A 19,429-nucleotide genomic window follows, 5' to 3' on the forward strand; every position below is an offset into this window, starting at 1 on the left:
GGAATCTGTGCTTAAACAAACAGTATAGAATAATTAAAACAATCAAATTACTTACAATACATTTATTTCATCATATACACAAGTTATTCAGAAAAGAATAATGTTTTATTTATTGCAGTAGTAAAGGGATGCAAATTAAATTGCAAAAACGCACTTTCAGTGCCACAACATCAGTAACACGCCATCTAAGAATCACAAAGGACAAAATAGAAAATTCGCTAAAATCTAGACAACGTCAGCGACGACATTTAACTAACTATTTGTAGAGATCTTGATAAAGTATGCAATAAATTAAATTTCTAAGAGTTTCAACTATAATGCTATTATTATTATTTTTTGTTTAATATATTTAAATTATTATTAATTTAATAAACAAATTTTTAACACCTCTAAAATATATATCTGATAAAACTAAATTCAGTTTGGTACATAATACATAAATTAAAAGTTTGCTTATACTCTAAGTATGGTTTTCTTTCCTTTTTTTAATATAATAAACATATAAAATTTGTTTTCTATCATACTTATATTAATCGACAATTTAAACATTTAATTTAATAGTGCGATGAATATCATCACTTGAATAATAAAGATGACGCACTCAAATGACTGCATTAACAACATCTTTCATAAAAAAATGAGGGGTATGAAAGCAAAGGCATCAATCTTCAAACAATCATAGCCTACAAAATAAATCATAGAGGAATATAATACAATTTTTCAATAAAATATTTATAAGCCTCTGCTTTTACAGCCCTCAATTTTTTTAAGTGCATCGCCCCAAGTTCAAACAATTTAAATACAGTATATTATTATTATGTTATGTTAGTTAATCAGACGGAGATTTTTTTAAATCATCATTAAATATTCAATTAATCGGTAAAGGCGGTTGGTTTCCGAAAGCGTAGCCGTTGTTGCTCGGCGGAGGACGACTGAAAGTGCCCGAGGGCGGCTGATAAAAACTTCCCAGCGGCGGCGGAGGCATGTTAAACTGCTGCGGTTGCTGTGGCTGCTGTTGGGGAGTCCCCTGGTAACCGTTCTGTTGTCTCACACTACTGGACGGTCCCGCCGATCTAGTGGCGCTTTTGCTGCCGGCGTTATCCCACCGCGATGTGCCGCTGCCCGCAGACGGCTCGGAACTACTAGGATATCTTCCGGACGAATTGCTTCTCAGTTCTCTAGTGGGCTGACTTGGGGTGCTTCTGAAGCTAGAACTTCCTCCTCCTCTACTTCCGCCCCTGCTTCCGCCGCCCATGCCTCGACTTCCGCTCGAACCGCCTCGGCTGCTGCTGCTCATACTGCTGCCTCCTCTGCTACCCCCGCGACTGCCACTGTATCCTCCTCCTCCTCCGCGGGTCGAATTAAAACGATTGCGGCCTAAAAATTATTGTAGTACTAAGTATTGTAGTTGAAAATATTCAAAGATGAGTTTTTGAGAATGAGAATGTATTTATTTTTATTATTTATCATACTAGCATGGCTGTTGTGAAATTTTATCTTAGATAGCTTTAATTTGATTTCTTAAAACCAAGAATCTCAATGAAAAATAGATACATTACATAAAATAAGGGCCCATTTATCAATCTCTCTTTGGTTCAAGTAACATAAAGTATATGTATATACCTTTTGGTCCTCCGGGGAAGTTTGCAAGCTCCATAAGCTTAGGATTGACCATCTGGTTGGCTTCCTGCAGCACTGCAATCAAATCTCGAGCTTTGGGTGCGTTCTTAGCCGTAAAGAGCGTATAAGCGGTACCGGTTCGTTTAGAACGGCCAGTTCTTCCGATGCGGTGCACATAATCCTCAGAGTTGTTGGGATAATCGAAATTTATCACAAATTTAACATCTTCCACGTCTACAGTGTTGCGAAAAAACAAGAAAAACAGACAAGATTAAACCACGACGGAACACAACCGACATGCACAGTAGCACAACATAAATGTTTATGTATACGAATTACAATTTTTTTATAAAAGCAAATTTTTTAATATTAATAGCAGCGATATGTATATATGTATGTTTCTTTACAAAAAAAGTAAATCAAAATGCTTTGTCAGTTCAAATGTGAAAATAAAATGTTTTAATATATACGATTTTTAATCATTGTTATCTCGATTAATTTAACGACATTATTAATAATCTAAAGTTCATTATCAAACACAAATGATATATGTTACATTTTTCAAACACCAATGAATGTTTATCATTTTTATTTCACACTATACACTCCCATATATGATTTATGAAATACATAAAAATAAAAATCATACAACCATAACACTATTGATGACATTAACTTTGTATTTGCTGGCTTTCGTTTAAAAAAAATCAATTTATTTTTATATAGAATGAATTGGGGTAAGTTTAACGTATAATTTCAACTTATATACATATAAATAACAGGCTGCCTTTTGTAATAAGATATGTTATAAAATCTATTCGTTACTAATGACTTAAGTATGTTCTTCAGCTGATGGATCAATGCTGTCATAACAATGGCAAAAATAAAGATATAACGCACCAGGTGTAGTATTATAAATTCTCCAGCAAATGTCCATCTGTAGAGCAAGTTTACTAGTGGAGTAGAAATTTTCAAGACGGTGCGAGTTATTAACACCAGAATTGATTGTAGCAGTTGAAGACATGCCTTACGACCCAAATACTTTTTTTCAGTGGGATAGAAATTTATAGATGTCTGATATTGATTCTAGACATGATATATATATGTATATTATTGAAAACTTTGTTGTACTAATAAGCGATCAAGCCTATAAACTTACCCTAGTTCACCCAAAAATATAAAATAAATATAATCATATTTCAACTCGAATAGGTTATGATTGTATGCTTGAAAGGATAAAGGTACTTGATTTACTTGTCTCACGCATTCAAATATCTTTAATCCATTTACAACAAATTTAAAAAATTAAAGCTATGATTATAATTCGCATCTCGAAACCAAAAAGTGCAAATCGGATGACACGTTTTGCAATCAAAGAAATTTGTGTGCGATTTTGTAGAAGTAGAGTTTTCGAATCAACTACCTCTATCGATTGAATAAATATATATAATTTTTTACTCGTAAAGACAATAAAATCACACGTGTAATACCTTAGAAGGCGCCGATCAGCCGACGACATCGAAGAGCTATAAAACAATCGCTAATGCCACGAGCAGCCGGGGGTCAGATTCTAGGCCGAGAGCGTGTTCGATACGTAACGTGTGCTTAACATACTTTTTTGACTGATTTTTTCTATACACATCGCATACAGTATATTCGCGTCAGGTTGCGTAGGGGTGGCTAGTGTCACATGACCGTTGGCCTTGTTTCACTATTCACTTCAAGCAGGTAGAGGCACCATGCACTCTGTGTGTGTCTTAAATGATCGACATGCACACACACTGGACAACTGGACACTAATCATACCCAAGCGTCCGGCATGAGCCTCTGAAAAAATAACAAGTTTGTTTGCTCAGTAATGGATAGATGAACTGAAGCCAAGCTTAAACTAACCATTGCTTTACATCCTAATTAGTATTATTTATATACAATTAACCTTTATCAGACGCGAAAACGCGACACTAGGTAGAGGACCCGAAGACAACAAAAAATTTTAACCCTTCATTATAAACATACAATGTAAATTTAGATATATATAAACATACATTAATTTATCGTCGATATTTGATATATTATACCTAAGACTCCACAACAGGAATATGACTTTCATTTTAAAAATTAATTTTTGAAAAAGGTTAACTGTTAATTAACCACATTTTACGTCACCAATTTTATCTCCTGCTTTCCAAATTGCAAATAATTTAAAATGCCTTAAGCGTAATCATTTCTCTAAAACCTGAGAAAAACAGTATGCAAAGACGTATTTAAAATCTCTATAAATAAATATTTTCATGCATTATTAGACAGAAATAAATGTGGTGTCAAAATTATTATAATGCAATGACAGTGAAGTTATAAATGCATTACATTTAATAAATTTCAGATTTACCAGTTATGTATTTGCAAAACATCCAAATTAATAGCATTGCTCAGATAAATTTTAAATAATGATTATTAATAGTATTTTACTAAATTATAATAATCATTATTTAAACTTACGCATTGTTCATATTGTGGAGTCTATTCATAATTAAAAATATATTTTCATACAAATTGCTGAAAATAAAAAAACCCAATATTACTATTAAATAATAAATTATGATAATCAAAGCAAGATCGACCCAATAGCACCTGAAAACTTATATTATAATGCATACAATAGTATTAAAAATATATAAACTTATGTTAAAAATATTAACACACAATCTTTCATCCATCGAGCGTACTTAAATACACAGATATATAATATAAATACGAATGAAGGGACTCAATCATGTTATAGGGCCATATAATGATAAAGGCTAATAAAATAAACTGTCAATTATTATTGTTCCAATATTCACGTATGACAGCGTAAAAGTATATAGATTACTGTAGTTCATCACACAAAGAACGAGCTCCATCTCACCCATGTATAACAAAGCTGAAAAAAAAAATTATTTGGAACACTACTGAAAATATGTGAATACTGGAACCCTTATAACGTCCAAGCAATGGAAGCCATCACGCAATCTCCGCCCCCGCTACGCGTCTGACTTATTCTCTTGACCTTAAAACCCCCGGGAATATATTTAATTCTCACAGAACTGACTAGTCATTTTTTTGTAATATGCTTGCATATTGATATAACTTATATAAGTTTAATTTCTTTAGCAGTCAGTTTTTACAGTCACTATTTGATCGATACCTGTTAACCTCTCTTTGACATAGAATATATGATACTATAAAAGTCTGAAGAATAGTAAGTTCTAAGAGTCACTGCTCTACGAACTTTACAGCGAAATATATAAATATAGATAATATATGGCACAAATTCTATCATGTAACATTGGCCAAAAGCCAGTCAATAATGCGAAAAAAATAAAATAATAGATGTGAGTTCAGTTAACATTTCGAAAACGTCACAAAGGTAACTCAATTTATATGTAATTATATAATGATTTAGAATCAGTGGTAAAAAATAATTGTTTCTGTTTTTCAGCAAAATTCTTCGTTTTTCAACACTTGCTTTAATTAAAAATATTAAAATTTAACTATATAGTTAAATTCAATATGTACTATATTAAAGTAAAAATTAAATCCATTTAGAATTTAGTTTTTAACAGCAAATTTTTGGTATAAAAATTGATACAAATAAGAGCTTAGATTTTTATTATATTCGACTTAATGTGTAATATACATTTTGCCACTATAAAATTATCGATAAAAATAACTGTACAAACTAATGAGTGCAACTGACATTTTTGTACATAACTGACGTTTTTGCAAAACAATGTCAATTAAAAAATATTTTTTAATAGTGCAGTGTTAAAAACTGAAAATATTCAAAAACAAAATCAACTACATCTTACAAACGAGACCTTTTCGAAGAAAACTAACGAAGCAGCCAATTTTAAAAAGAATTTTTTTACAAAAGGATTGAGTTATCTTATTTTGTGGCTTAAATCTTTTTATATATTTAAAAAAATAAAGATGATTTTTTATGGAATTGAACATAACTTATGCAACATACTCAGTTAAATAAATATTAAACATGATTGGCCATGGCAGAAACAGAAAAAATAGTTAATCAAATCCATAAACTGGATATAATTATTGTGATCCTAGAACAATTATACATAAGATTGTTTGTGTATATCGACATTCAGTATGAAATGGCAAATTGTTATGTATTAAATAACGTTAAACCAACAAGACACTACATTTAATACTAACATTTTATTAAAAATAAATATCTCTTTTTTAGATTAACTTACATTAAACAATGAATACATTAAGATAAATCTTTTCATGCATATCATCACTAGGCATCCCGTCGAGTAGCTTCATACTATATATTGCATCGTGTATAACAATAAAATACATATGTACACATTAAAACAATCTTAGCTTTACAAAAAAATCACATTCGGAAAAATGCTGAGAATAAAAAGATTAACTTGTTAGATCCACTGAAAGACAATAAAAAGAAAATGCTAACCAAAAGTGTATATAATATAGATCTTTGTTAAAGTAATAAATAATACATCCGATTCGAGAAAGATGGTAATCAGGCAAAACGTGACTGACGATGAAAAACTGACATGTTACACGATCGACAACGACTTACCTAAGCCTCTGGCGGCTACGTCTGTCGCGACTAAAATTCCAGTGTTGGACTGTCTGAATTGAATCAGCACACTGTCGCGATCTTGTTGATTTTTATCGCCATGTATGCACAAAGCTTTCCAACCGTATCTATTAATAGCGCGCGTTATATTATCGACCTAAACAATAATAATAAATGAATAACATTACAATCTCACGATTGCGATTATGTTTATTAAAATACCCGTTTTTTGGTCTCGGCGAAAATAATCGTTTTGCTCTCTTCTTCGGAAGCTATCTCGGTAAGCAATTTCAACAACTTGTTCTCTTTTTCGTAATCAATACAAACGTCTACAATTTGCAATATGTTATGATTTGCGGCCAGACACAGAGAGCCGATGTTCACTTGTATGTAATTGTGTAAAAATTCTTCGGCCAAATTACGAACTTCCTTCGGCCAAGTCGCAGACCACATTAAAACCTTAAAAATAAAATATATATTAACAATCGAAGATCGAGCCATTTCGAAAAGTACTAAAAATTTTACCTGTCTGTCCGGCCGGATCTGCTCGATAATCTTGCGGATCTGAGGCTCAAATCCCATGTCTAACATGCGATCAGCCTCGTCTAACACTAAGTATGTACACCGCTTGAGATTTGTGGTTCCTTTGGTTAGAAAATCGATCAGTCTGCCAGGTGTGGCTATCACAATTTCGACGCCCCTTTCCAAATCGCGGCCTTGCGGTCCTTTGGGAGCCCCCCCGAAGATGCAAGTGTTCCTCACTTGTACGGAACTTCCAAAATCGTTGGCAACCTGGCAATAAATACAAAACTGTTAAAATCAAGTATTTTTCTTCTATACGTTTTTTCATACTTTGTCCTATTTAATTCACAATTAAAAAAAATTAAAACGCTTTTTTAATTTTTATCACCTCAAATATCAATATAACATTGACACAAATGTATTTTATAATTACATTTAAAAATAACTGTATGTAGATGCATATTGTTGCATACTAAATAAAATATGCAGTTTTTGCACAATGAGCAATGAAGAAGTTGAGAGGCCCACAGCAAAATGTACAAAGTACAACCGATAAAACAAAGGACTAATTTTTATTGGCAGCAAATTAGATGGTCAGAATGAAAATCAAATCTCGGTCAGAATTTTAATGACAGCCTGGTCATAATTATATTATTCAGGGTTAGAATAAAAATAGCATATGATCAGAATAGAAATATAGGACGATCATGGGAATAAGAAAAAATATTATAACATTTATAAATATAAATGGGCGATAAATTATTTATTTTAGAAACATCTTATAAAATATCTCACTCGCACCAAACTGACAGATAAGTTAGGTGCGAGCGAACGTTGGTCAGAACAGTGAACACCCCATGAATAACTTTCAATGAATTATTTTAATTGTATGAAGGTATTCATAGCGACGAACGAAGCGGGAATAACGACAGAGCAGCAGCGGAGAGCAGTGTTGCGAGCCCAACCAAACAAGTTGGCCCTAAAACACTATGATAATGAACCGCCGACATGCGAATAACAGATCGACCAGTTGTACCATTTGTATCTGCAGTGTTTCAGAAACAACAACACTGTACGATAAGACCATAGCCAACTGAAAAAAGTGATTCTGACGATCTGTCAAAATCATTCTTGGCATTTAATATAAATTCTGACCTAATATTTATTCTAGCCACTTATAGGTGTATTCTAAGTTGAAAAAATACGAGCCCTTTTAAAATAAGCTTTTCACCCCTTTTCTTTTTCCTTAAAAAAGAAAAGGGGTGAAAGGGGTAAAGATTTTTTAACAGCTTTGATTTTTTAACAATTTTGAAACAATATATCAAAATAATACTTTCTAATACTATTTAATATAAATTCTGACCAGTCCAATTTAAAATCTAGCCATTTAACGTGAGGCATTATAGTGCAGCAAGGCTTATTTGCGAAAATTAAAATCATAAAATAAAAAATAAATTTGTTTTGAATCACATATAAAAATAAAAACTAAACCGATTATGATAAAATGACGGTGAAATACTCTTACTTATTATAAAAACAACAAATATCAAACTTTGCGACCTCTGCAATAATTTCCTTATTAGTTTATGTGATAATATACCTTAATTTAAAACAATAAAAGAAGTCGTTTTTTGGAACAATTACCTTTGAAGAAATCGACCGGGAAGTGGTTAATATAAATTCTGACCATGTAATATTACCACAACCATGTATTTAAAATGAGTCATTTTATTGAATTTTAACTAAAACTAAGCTGTTGCAAAATGGTGGTGCCTTTCAATGAACGTTCTATGATTGATTTGTTGTGCGATTTTTCTGAGCAACGGTAAAAGGTAGAGCGTTTTTAACAGGAAAGAATTGTAAAACTTACTCTTAAACTCTATAAGAATTTTGAGATAATCGAACCTGTTGGATTTGTTGCGCAAGTTCCCTAGTCGGAGCCAAGACCAAAACGATAGGCCCGTCGTGTCGAAGTAACCTAGGTTGATGCATAATATGCACCAGAGCCGGCAACATGTACGCTAATGTCTTCCCCGATCCGGTCTGAGCAATTCCGACCATGTCTCGGCCCGATAACGCAATGGGCCATCCCTGCGCCTGGATCGGCGTGGGATGGGGAAAGCCCTGCTTGGCTATTTCGTGCATGGTATAATCGGGAAAACCTCCTTCGTCGAAAAATATGTTCGGAGTGGGCACATCGTTGCCCGTCACGGTGATCTCGTGACGGCTACGGTAGACCTCCACGTCTCGAGCTGGACGGCTCTGCGCGTTGGGATGGGGCACGTAAAAGTCCTTGCGGAAGGGCTGCAGCTCCACTCCGTCCCAGCGGATCTTCCTGAGGCTAGAGCCGGGCTGCTTGCCCTTGAGCGACTGGGACCTGCCGCCTCCGGATTGACGAGAGCCGAAGTTGTCCCGCGACGTGTTCCGGGAGTCTCGGGACAGGCCTCCGCGGCTGGAGGGCCTGGAGCCTCTCGAGCTGCCCCGGGAACCGCCTCTGCCGCCGCGGAAACTGCCACCGTTCCGACCGGAGTCTTCTCGCCTGTCGCGGTTGTACCTACGCAAAAACGCATATTCAACACCTCGAAAAACTCGATAGGGATACATTGCGCAAAATACGTACATTTTTCGCTGTTTCTGTGCAAATAAAAAATTAAAAACAATACGTTGGAGAGCGACAGCTAGCCGCTCGCCAAGATGGCTGCACTACGGACGATTTCAGAACGTCACTAGGTGTTCGCGAACCACATTTTTATCATTTCATCATTTTATCATTGCGAACACATATTATTTTTAAATAATAATATAATATTTGATCAATTATTTTAATCATTACTAATAAAAATATACTTTTAATTTAAATACTGATTTTTATGTTAAAAATATATTTTTCAATTTCATAACTGACAGATTTTTCGGAAAGCGAAAACAAGATACCATAATCGACAAATCACTAATTAAAATTATAGATAGAAAATTTCATTTTTTTAATTTGTTCCATTTTGTCATACTTCTGATTCGACATGTTCTATTATAAAATTTTCTGTTTTTTCCATATTTTCACTAAATTGAGATAGGACAAGAAATCATCAATAAATAAAACAGTAGAAAAAAATCCAGATTGCCTCAGATGACAATTTATTGGCTTGTCTTCTTTTGCGTATATATCTATTTGCTTCTTAAAAATCTGAAGACTGTTGTGTACTTTCTTATACCTGTACATTATTGTAACAGTAAAACATTTGACCTAATTTTCTTGTACCTATTATATAATATATAACCTCAGAGACCAAACTGAGTATTATATAGGATAGTAGGTCATTCACAAATTATTGATCAAATAATCACAAAATTATCAGCACAGTGAATTAAACACATCAACCCATTACTCCACATTTTAGTTCAAATTTCAGCACTAAAAATGAACAACAATACATTAATTGAAGTATATGAGAAAAATATACCACGAAGAAGTATGCCAGATTGGCACTTGAGCCTAACGAAATTAAAAGACGTCGCTCGGTCTAATAGGCATGATGCTTTTGATTTGCGCAATATGGCCGTTCAATTGCGAAACGAGACGACTATTACCACTAAGTGGGACACATACAAGAATAACGAGAAGCTACGAGATCGGTAATGTGCTACATTTTAAATGCAGTTATTACAAATACGCTATTTTTAATTTATTTTTTGCAGAATATTTTTAGTTGACTTATGGTGTAACGAGTTGAAAAATACACATGAAAGTATCTGTAACGAAATATTTGCACTGAAACAAGAAAAAATATATACTGAAAATTGTATGGAAGCCTTACATGTACCACTATCGGTAATTTCAGAGTGTCTCATAAACAGAGATAGCCGTCGAAAGACCGAAACTACAAAAGACGCCCTCGATGCTGAGCTGAAAAAGGTTTATCTTTATTTTATTTAAATTTTACCATGCAAAGTCTTGAATAGATAATAAACATTTCACATTTACTTTCTTGTTTTGACTTTGGATGAAAGTCTTATTTTGCTAAAAAAAATAGAAAGCAAGTGAGATAGCATTTTTTTTTTAAATAAAATAAAAACTTGTCTTACATATGCTTATATTCTTTAGATGTTTGGATATACATAAAAAGCAAAGAAATAGCTTATTATAATGAGCAAAATCAACGGTATAAATAATGTCTGTTTTCTAATCGAAATTCTTAAAATATAATTCATAAAGTATATGATTAGTTTTAAGGCGCTCTAGTTTATTACCATAAGAAGGTATATTAATGATGTTTTACGTTTAAGGAGTTGCTTATAACCGAGAGCAACAGAAAACACTTGGAGGATGTTTGCACTGATGCATGGGAAACGCTCAATAAGCTCGATTCGGTGAAAAGAAGATTGGAGATAGAAATAAGCAACAAAACTCAAACGATCAATATTGACGAAGATCAAATGAACTTGGACAAACACAGCTCTGGGATTTCTTATCAAATTGAACCATTCAGGACCATACAAAGGTATTATATAATATACACAAAGGAAATACTTGATTCTCTTTATAGAACAATTTACCGACACTGGAAATATAAAAAACCATTCCTTTTATGTTACATCATATTATTATCCGAGGTTCATTACAACACTTCGATTTCTATTTTTTTTTATCGACAAATCCATAGCAACAATCATTTTCATATTTAGTATATTCACAAAACACAAAATGCTTGTAGTTCTATAACGGTCGATTGCTGGTTGAACTTCACCAAAGATACCATAAAATTGGCTAACGATTCAATGGTTTACTCTAAAAGAGTGAGAGAATTGTTATTCAAAGCTAGAGAAAAATGTAAAAACGAGCTTGACACTCAAAAGAATATTGTCGAGCACATCTTGAGAAAGCGTATTTTTGATACTCAGAAATCCAGGAACGAGTTACAGTGGCAACAATCTAAGGTCAAACTTAGTAAATTAATAAATCAATAAAAAAAATCTAATAAAATTATTATTATAGATGAAAAACATGATGGAGAAAGCAGCAATTGAGATAAGAAATTTACAAAACGATTTGTTTGCGAAGATTAACGTCGGTAAATTAGTCGAGACAAGAGCGGAGAACAGAACGTATCGTCCGCATTTGGAATTGGTGCGAGACCAAGTTCGCGAAGGCTTGGAGGATGAAGCTAAGAATGTCAGGAACACTATGGTCATGCTGCAAAACAAAATCGATCACATGAAGTATAATCTTTCTTATTACTTAAAATGTTATACATTGGGTTTATTTCATTTTGTTTTTAATGTTTCTAGAACTAATTACAATTCGATGGAAAAAGTACTGTCTGATGTCGAAAAGGATTTGGATGATAAAGAAGATACTTTGGAGATTGATAGTCGATGCTTAGAGATTAGAGCGCCTCTTTTGCAAATGAATAAAATACATGGGTTGAGAAATGTCGGCATAACAGACATTTCCAAAGAAATTGTTCCATATTAATTATGTATATTGAGATTTATAGTAACAAATCTCACAATTCATACAACAAATCTTCGATGAAATGTTGAAGATTTTGTATGAGAATGTTATTGATTCAAAGAAGTATGTCAGATATAATACAACTGAATCTTAATCATTGCTAACCAAAACATGTTCTCTATATACATACATTATTATATTTCAATTATACATTTATGTTGATTATTTAGCAGTAATAACATATCAGTAGAGTATCGGGCTCGTAACCTTAGAAACTATATTTGATTCCTACAACATAGTGGAATTTTATCATTTGAAAATTCCAGTAAACGGAAGTCATCTATTGATTATATTATAATTAATTCACTAATAATAAAAACATATGTACCCAATTGATATATTTATAACGTTTGAAGTATTGATAGATACTAATGATTGTTGCCGGTGGTAGATTTATATCTAGTTGTCTAGTCATCGTGGCTTACCAGCAACTGTTTTCAGCCAGTCTATTGTTGTAAGCCGTAATAATAGCTTATGATAAATAAAATAAATGTCACCAATTTAGGCTTCGATTTCAGTCTGGTGTCTCACTACTAGTAGTCATTGATTGTGTTTACACCGTTGTAATGCATTTGACTATTATTATTTATAAAAAAAGATTTACAATGAATAAAATAAAATATATACATCATCTGTGTGAGACATGTATATCTCTAAGTATACATATTTTTGACTCACCCAATCTTTTAATTTCTCACAATGCATATAAAACAAAAACGGTGACAAATAATCCCATTTTCAAACTCCATTATTTTATTAAAAACCGTTTGAATACTCACCCTGTAGTCTTAACTTTATATTCATAATTTGTACTAATATAATATAGTTCATAATTAAATAAATTAAGCATGTTTCATCATAAAATATTTATTATATTTAATGATAAAAAATACAATGTCAATAGCTTTATATTTCATTGTGATAATATAACTCTCATATTAAATATGATAGCACTGTTAGTAAAACACAACATTTACAAATAATAACACTTAAAAGTTATTATTAACATAAGCAAAAATGTAAAATTAAATTCTAATTTCAAAAGCAAAGCTTTTATCATATAATAAATATTAAAATACTTTTTAAAACCTTATCAATATATTTATTAAATGGAAGTTATTGTGACGATTTAAGGCATATATAAATATTTTACTAATGTTAAATAAAAATGGCCACTGTTATCACAGATCTAAAAACTATTCGTGTCGGATCGGAATCAGCTTTAGATATGCAATTATCCTAAATGCGTGTAACTATTCGCATAACAATGGTAACGTAACCTCTTGAGGGTGCCTATAAATAAAGTTACATAAAAAATTAGAATTACACTAGATACGTGTGTACTTCCATCACCATCAAATGGTTTAATAATACAAATATTGAGAATAATTGTGCACGACACGCTGTAAAATACTATACTTATTGTGACAGTAATATAATAATCTTAAAATTTAATTCTACTAGCAACAATAAGTATAAGCACTGTTCAACAATGTAACCATTTTATCTAACTGATCGGAAGTTAGATTTGTATTGGAAGCGATTCTCAGAGACGGTTCCGGGCATTTGACCTCGACGTGTTTTAAGTAAGCCGAGACACTCAATGCCATTCCCTTCTCAACACAATAATCTGCAATCTTCTTTAGATAGTTGTATTTATCTGAACTATCGATGGTTTCTGAACGCAAGTATAAATGCTTGATCGGCGACAATGGATCGCCACTTATACGGAAATCGGCCAACTTGCCGAGAGCCCTGAAACATTATATTAAAATTATAAAGAAAATCTATGCAATTTCATATTAAATAATATTGATAACTCACTCTTGTAGTTTTAGAGAATTATCACATAAAGAAGATAATCTTTCAGGTTCGTTTTTGATAAATTCAAGAGCTGTTATAGCAGCTTGAGATAAGAGCGGTGGTAACGATGCACTAAAGCAATATCCTAAAATAAATAAAATTATTATCAATTTAACAATGTCTTAGTAGAATAATCAATAAAGATTTTACACAATCGCAATCGATCATATTATTTTTCTCATGCCTAATCAACTAGTTAAAAATCCCAAGCTAGTTAAGTAATTTTAGGATACACTATTGATGGCTTGAATTATAAAACAGCAATTAAATTAAATTTTCTTTGATTAAGAAATGTCTGTAGTGGAAAGCCATTAGATTAATCTCAAATAATAAGCAGAAAAATCAAGAAAGTTTGAGGTGGGCGTTTTAAAGCTTTACATACGCTACTGTTTTGGGAAAAAAAATGAGGTAGCTAGAATGGACTTTGAGCCCAAAAAAGTGAGGCAAATGTGGGATTTTTTTCATGTTGTTATCCCCCTGGGGTCCAATTTTGTATGACACCCGAGAAACTTACCTTTATTTTCTAACTGACGGTTCGTGTTTTAAATTTTAAAAATGAATCGGAAGGACAAGAGATGTCTCTTAAACATTCTAAAATATAAACTTGAAATATTTTCATAGTTAATTAATTATTTGAAAGGGAATTCGGCGCCATATGGAGCGCTGCGGTGTGTAAGACACAGCTACGTTCAGCACCATAAGACGCTTGCGGCGTAGACCAGGTTAATAAGAAATACCCATTTTTTTTTGTTTTCAAGTAGACTACCAAAATCACAAGATGAAACAAATAGGATTTATTTATTATAACTAAATCCCCAATATTCTGACTTGAAAATGGATCAACATTTTTCTATTAATTAAATTGGTATTAATAAAAACAATAGATTTTATATTAACTATAAAAATTAACCACTTCATAAGAAGCAATCTAATAGATCAAGATCTTCTTTCTATTATACATAAATAATACTTAATCAAATAACAATTACCTAAGCCAGATAGCCTCTGATGCTCGACAATAAAATGACTTCCAGCGCAAAATCCTCCAATGGAACCGAACGAATGCTCCAACGAACCGACAATCAAATCAACATCAGTCACTGGCACGTCGAAATATTCGGTCAATCCTCTTCCACTTTTGCCAATAACCTAAAAATATATTAATTTTTTTTTTTAATATGCATGCATATAAATGTATGATATATAATCCACTTACACCTATAGTTAGGCTTTCATCCAATATTAATCTCAATTTATACTTCTTCCTTAGTTCTACTATTTCCTTCAAAGGACACATTTTGCCTGTATTGTAATAAATTCCTTCGGCGACAATAAACGAACGTTTCTTCAATATTTTACTAGAGTTTGCAATCAACAACTCTTCTAAATGAGACATGTCATTATGCCGATAGTAAAAAATGTGACTGCGTGATGCATTCAAGCCTTTCTGGATTGCGAAATTAACGCATTCATCCCTACAATTATTATTTGAATATCGATTAATATACATAAATATACTGAGCATCTGACATTTCAAAGTCTGTTGCTCGTCATCCTAAACTAAAAAAGAAAAAGTAAGATTGGGATGGCATCCATGGCCAATGCTAATAAAAAAAGTCAGGATAAAAATTTAAAATCGAATATAAGGTCGAATCGAATATACTAATCATAAGCTAATAGAATACAAAGGCCTGATAAAAATAAAATTATTGTATTGTGATATTTTAACTCTAGGATTGTTTTATATATGATCTTATAGTTTATTGTTTATATATTTTTATTTTGTTTCATATAATTGTTTTTATATTATTAAATTATACATTACATATATATAAACATGCCGATCCATGTATAACGCATGAAAATTGTCAACAATGAAATAATATATATTTTAAAAATGATAACCTCTTCCTGGTCATGCCCGATTTTGTGAATTTTGTGAATTCTCATCGTTAAAATCAGCAAATTTTTTCCGAAAAATATCATAGCCTCTTTTTGTTAAAAATTAAATTGGTACGTACATTTTTAAATGTTTTACAATGGTTGCACATTTTTATACCGCTGCATAGAAAAGAATGGGTCCGTGCAAGAAGTTTTTGAGTAATTTTTAGAAAAGTACTGTGACCGGAAAGCGGTTAATGGTTAATGGTACTAGTAAATAAATACTCACACAAATATCAAATCATTTTTCTTAGCATATGCCGGAATTGCACTAGCAATAGTCGAAAATCCATAAGAATAAACGCAAGCTTCCTCTACGCCGACAAATTTGGCTAACCGTTCCTCCAATTCGAGATGTACATCAATAGTGCCATAAAATCCTCGCGGTCCACACGATCCTACGCCATATTTGCGCAACGCTGCAATCGTGTCCATTTCCATTCGTTTCTCGTCTCCTAACGACAAGAAACTGGTGGCCCCCATATTATACATGTCCTTAGATATTTTACCCATAACGTGAGGGTTTTCTTCCTCGGCTTCCTCTTCGACTAACGGATAAGGCTTCCAATTGAGCAGCCTTTGCTCGTTGACTGCAAACATGGCACTGTTAAATTTTGATTTTTTTCTATACCAAAAATACAAAGTCGTCACAATCACTATGTTGAGAGCGAGGAAGACGCCCCAAAATTCAATCTGCAACAATTATAAACGATTTTATTATGTATAGAAACGAGATTCTAAATTTAGAAACTTGGCGAAAGCTGTTTTATGATGACGAAATTCCAAGCTTATCTAATATAAAATATTGTATTTAAAAATTTGTTGATTTAGTAATGGTAGAAATGTTGAAATTTATTACAACGAATGATTCAAGGTTGAATAAATTATTAACTTAAAACCAATAAGAAAATGTGTACATTAAATAACATAATCTTGAATTAATGTTTCACTCCAGTGCACAGAAGTTTAATCGAGTGGTTTTGTGAAGAAAATATTTTACAATTAAATTTAATCAATTAATTGAAAAAAATAATTAGCTATTTGCATAATTGTTGAATTATATCAATCATTGGATAAATTAAATAAGTCCCTTTTTTTAATATTATGTTTGGTTAGGTTATTCTCAAAGTAATTGTAAGAATTATTTTTTAGTACAAGGCAAGTTAAAGACATTAATTGAAACCTAACCAACCTAAACAAAAATATATATTGAATTTTGAATTATCTCGAAACGTGATTTTGTTAATTCGTCCTTACTATTCTCAAGAACATCCATAATCATTGCCCGTTACATTAATATTGACAAGATTATTTTAAATTGCAAATAATATATTTTTTTGTGTTAACAGTAAATTTACCACTCACAAGTCTATGTGGAGGAAGGTATGAACAACGTTATATTACAAGACTGGTAATACGTTATTAGAAAAACCAGATCATATAAATTTTGCGTTAAAAATGTGATAATGCGCATTTGCTTAGTGTCCTCAATATTTTCAAGACTTTCTACAAAAATGTTAAATATCATATAAAATTAATCATTCATATATTGCGGAATAATTTAACATATATTTTTATATATATTTCCAATATCGATAAACATGTCTAATAAGTTCAGGCAGATAGATTGATTGATTTGATTTGATTATATATATATATATATATATATACTTCTCGTAGCATTGAGTTATAAAAATGAGGGTGATAAAGTTTTGTGAAGTTTTACGATGACAAGATGTAAAAGTATTGATTGGTGTGTTAAATTAGTGAACAGCGATAAATGTAAGTAATTACTCTCTCATGCCAGCTTTCGACGACGCCCATCGCGACAGAACAACGTGACTAATCGGCGAGAACTACTCAGAACCCCAACTCTGACGAGAGTCTTAGCGGTATTTTTATTGACCATTGCCAATACTAAAAAAATTATGAGCGCTAAACTAAAATTAATTCAATTAGTAAGTTATAAGATTTTATTTTATTTTCGCATGCAAATTATACGTACTTTAGTTGTGTAAGGTGAAAATAAACATATTTTAAAGACTGCGAAAAGTTAAAGAAAAGTAGGGCCCCTGTTTAATTTAAAATGTATACATTAAGTTAAGTTTAAATGTAAGTTAAGTTAAATATAAATTACTCACTAAATTTATTTTTGTTTCACTTGCCATGTCACTCGGCATCAACATTTTTAAGCTTGTAAAATATGTACTCCCAAGAGTTTTTACAGTTTTGGTCTGCACCTTGCCCACTCTTATTTTTCTTTAGTTTCCGCAGTTCGTTACTAAATTGCGTTCTTAAATTATGAAAATTTATAGTAATTTTCGGTAAAATAATATTGAATTGCTCGGCCAAACTTTCTAGCGCCACTGTCTTTTTTACTCGATTTTTATATTCGGAGCTTGAAATGTGCCAAAGTTCTAGCAGCACTTCATAATGTAATATCAAAATTTTAGTTTCCTCCGCAGACTAGGCTCGCGATGCCATGTTGCTTTAACTAAAAATTTCGGGCCGGTTCGAAAGTTGCGACACCGAGTTGTGTCGGACACCGCACACGCCTTGTCTCCACAAAAGCGACAGCGACACTGAGCGACAGCGAAGCTAGATCTGCAACATAGTGTTGCGGCGGTATACACGTTTCGATGTTCGATTTATAGACTGAGTGTCTAGTATCTAGTGTCGTAGTATATTCTAAGGCCATTCGTACACAGCGCAACGCAAGTATCCGATACTCGACAGCTCGAGTATCATAGCGACTATCGCAGTATCGCTGACATTTTGTAGACTCATCGGCGACTTGGGGAGCAATTAATAAATATAAATTTGTTTTTGAAGTGGAGAAATATCATTGTTTGTACAATTATACGCTAAAGGAGTAATAAAAAAAATACAGAAAAAGCGTGGTTGAAGCAGGAAAAGCCATTAATTTAGCATGTATGGTGTATTTTTACGGTGTTTTATTAAGGTAACATAATAATTTATTTAATTATACAATGGTATTTTTTATTGCCACTCCATAAACCATTTGATAAGTAGGTAAGTGCAAAGAAATAGCTTTGTGGCAGATAAAAAATAATTGCTCACCATTAGACAAGCTTAAGTTATATTCTAACAATTTGATGAACTATGTCAGACTTTAATTGAAATGTTTTTCCTTTCCTGAGCACTGAAACATTCCCACATATGTGTGTCACTATGGTGTATATGTGGAATTAGTAAATCCACTAAATATGAATTTACTAATTCCATATTTCATTCCAGGACTGGGAAGTTAGCATAACTTTGTTGCAATTTTTGTGCTGCAACAAACAACCTGCAAATAATATTATTTTCTATATAGGAATGAATCTAATATTTTCTGTTAC

At 32.2% G+C, this 19,429-nt stretch overlaps 3 protein-coding genes across 4 annotated transcripts; 1 reads left to right on the plus strand and 2 right to left on the minus strand.

Annotated features, from left to right (window-relative positions):
• Positions 1-470: 470 nt before the first annotated feature.
• On the minus strand, positions 471-9,458 carry LOC148229606 (uncharacterized). Of its 2 annotated transcripts, XR_015811323.1 has the most exons (8): positions 9,372-9,458; positions 8,657-9,305; positions 6,755-7,021; positions 6,452-6,688; positions 6,230-6,386; positions 3,111-3,447; positions 1,624-1,854; positions 471-1,377 (listed from the first exon to the last, which is right to left on the minus strand). XR_015811323.1 is itself a non-coding variant. In XM_088197215.1 (7 exons), coding segments are annotated over exons 1-7 (2,052 nt in total). In that variant the 5' UTR covers positions 9,374-9,458; the 3' UTR covers positions 471-868. The 2 variants fall into 2 exon arrangements, 1 of the variants encoding a protein (XP_088053341.1); XM_088197215.1 differs by lacking the exon at positions 3,111-3,447.
• Positions 9,459-10,042: 584 nt separating this feature from the next.
• Positions 10,043-12,688, plus strand: LOC148229607 (tektin-2-like). The gene is made up of 6 exons (XM_088196889.1): positions 10,043-10,384; positions 10,448-10,664; positions 11,036-11,250; positions 11,464-11,686; positions 11,745-11,968; positions 12,038-12,688. The coding sequence occupies exons 1-6, from the start codon at positions 10,170-10,172 to the stop codon at positions 12,222-12,224; spliced, it is 1,281 nt and encodes a 426-aa protein (XP_088053015.1). The 5' UTR covers positions 10,043-10,169; the 3' UTR covers positions 12,225-12,688.
• A 426-nt stretch (positions 12,689-13,114) lies between these two features.
• On the minus strand, positions 13,115-17,949 carry Spt-I (serine palmitoyltransferase subunit I). The gene is made up of 6 exons (XM_088198092.1): positions 17,862-17,949; positions 16,297-16,760; positions 15,343-15,601; positions 15,116-15,275; positions 14,088-14,211; positions 13,115-14,018 (listed from the first exon to the last, which is right to left on the minus strand). The coding sequence occupies exons 1-6, from the start codon at positions 17,889-17,891 to the stop codon at positions 13,724-13,726; spliced, it is 1,332 nt and encodes a 443-aa protein (XP_088054218.1). The 5' UTR covers positions 17,892-17,949; the 3' UTR covers positions 13,115-13,723.
• Between the last annotated feature and the right edge of the window lie 1,480 nt (positions 17,950-19,429).

Source organism: Plectrocnemia conspersa, unplaced genomic scaffold (genome assembly GCF_051122295.1).
Source record: "Plectrocnemia conspersa isolate PC_06_02 unplaced genomic scaffold, ASM5112229v1 ptg000011l, whole genome shotgun sequence".
Lineage (NCBI taxonomy): Eukaryota > Metazoa > Arthropoda > Insecta > Trichoptera > Polycentropodidae > Plectrocnemia > Plectrocnemia conspersa.

Excerpts from the sequence above, each read along its gene's own strand:
- LOC148229607 (XM_088196889.1), top strand. The coding sequence starts at position 10,170 with ATGAACAACAATACATTAATTGAAGTATATGAGAAAAATATACCACGA. Across the intron at positions 10,665-11,035 it reads TCGATGCTGAGCTGAAAAAG|GAGTTGCTTATAACCGAGAG; the intron begins GTTTATCTTTAT and ends TTTACGTTTAAG. Across the intron at positions 11,687-11,744 it reads TACAGTGGCAACAATCTAAG|ATGAAAAACATGATGGAGAA; the intron begins GTCAAACTTAGT and ends TTATTATTATAG.
- Spt-I (XM_088198092.1), bottom strand. The coding sequence starts at position 17,891 with ATGGGCGTCGTCGAAAGCTGGCATGAGAGA. Across the intron at positions 16,761-17,861 it reads TCGAAAGCTGGCATGAGAGA|ATTGAATTTTGGGGCGTCTT; the intron begins GTAATTACTTAC and ends TAATTGTTGCAG. Across the intron at positions 14,212-15,115 it reads TCAGAGGCTATCTGGCTTAG|GATATTGCTTTAGTGCATCG; the intron begins GTAATTGTTATT and ends TATTTATTTTAG.
- LOC148229606 (XM_088197215.1), bottom strand. Across the intron at positions 7,022-8,656 it reads TTGCGCAACAAATCCAACAG|GTTGCCAACGATTTTGGAAG; the intron begins GTTCGATTATCT and ends ATTTATTGCCAG. Across the intron at positions 6,689-6,754 it reads AGATCCGGCCGGACAGACAG|GTTTTAATGTGGTCTGCGAC; the intron begins GTAAAATTTTTA and ends TTTATTTTTAAG.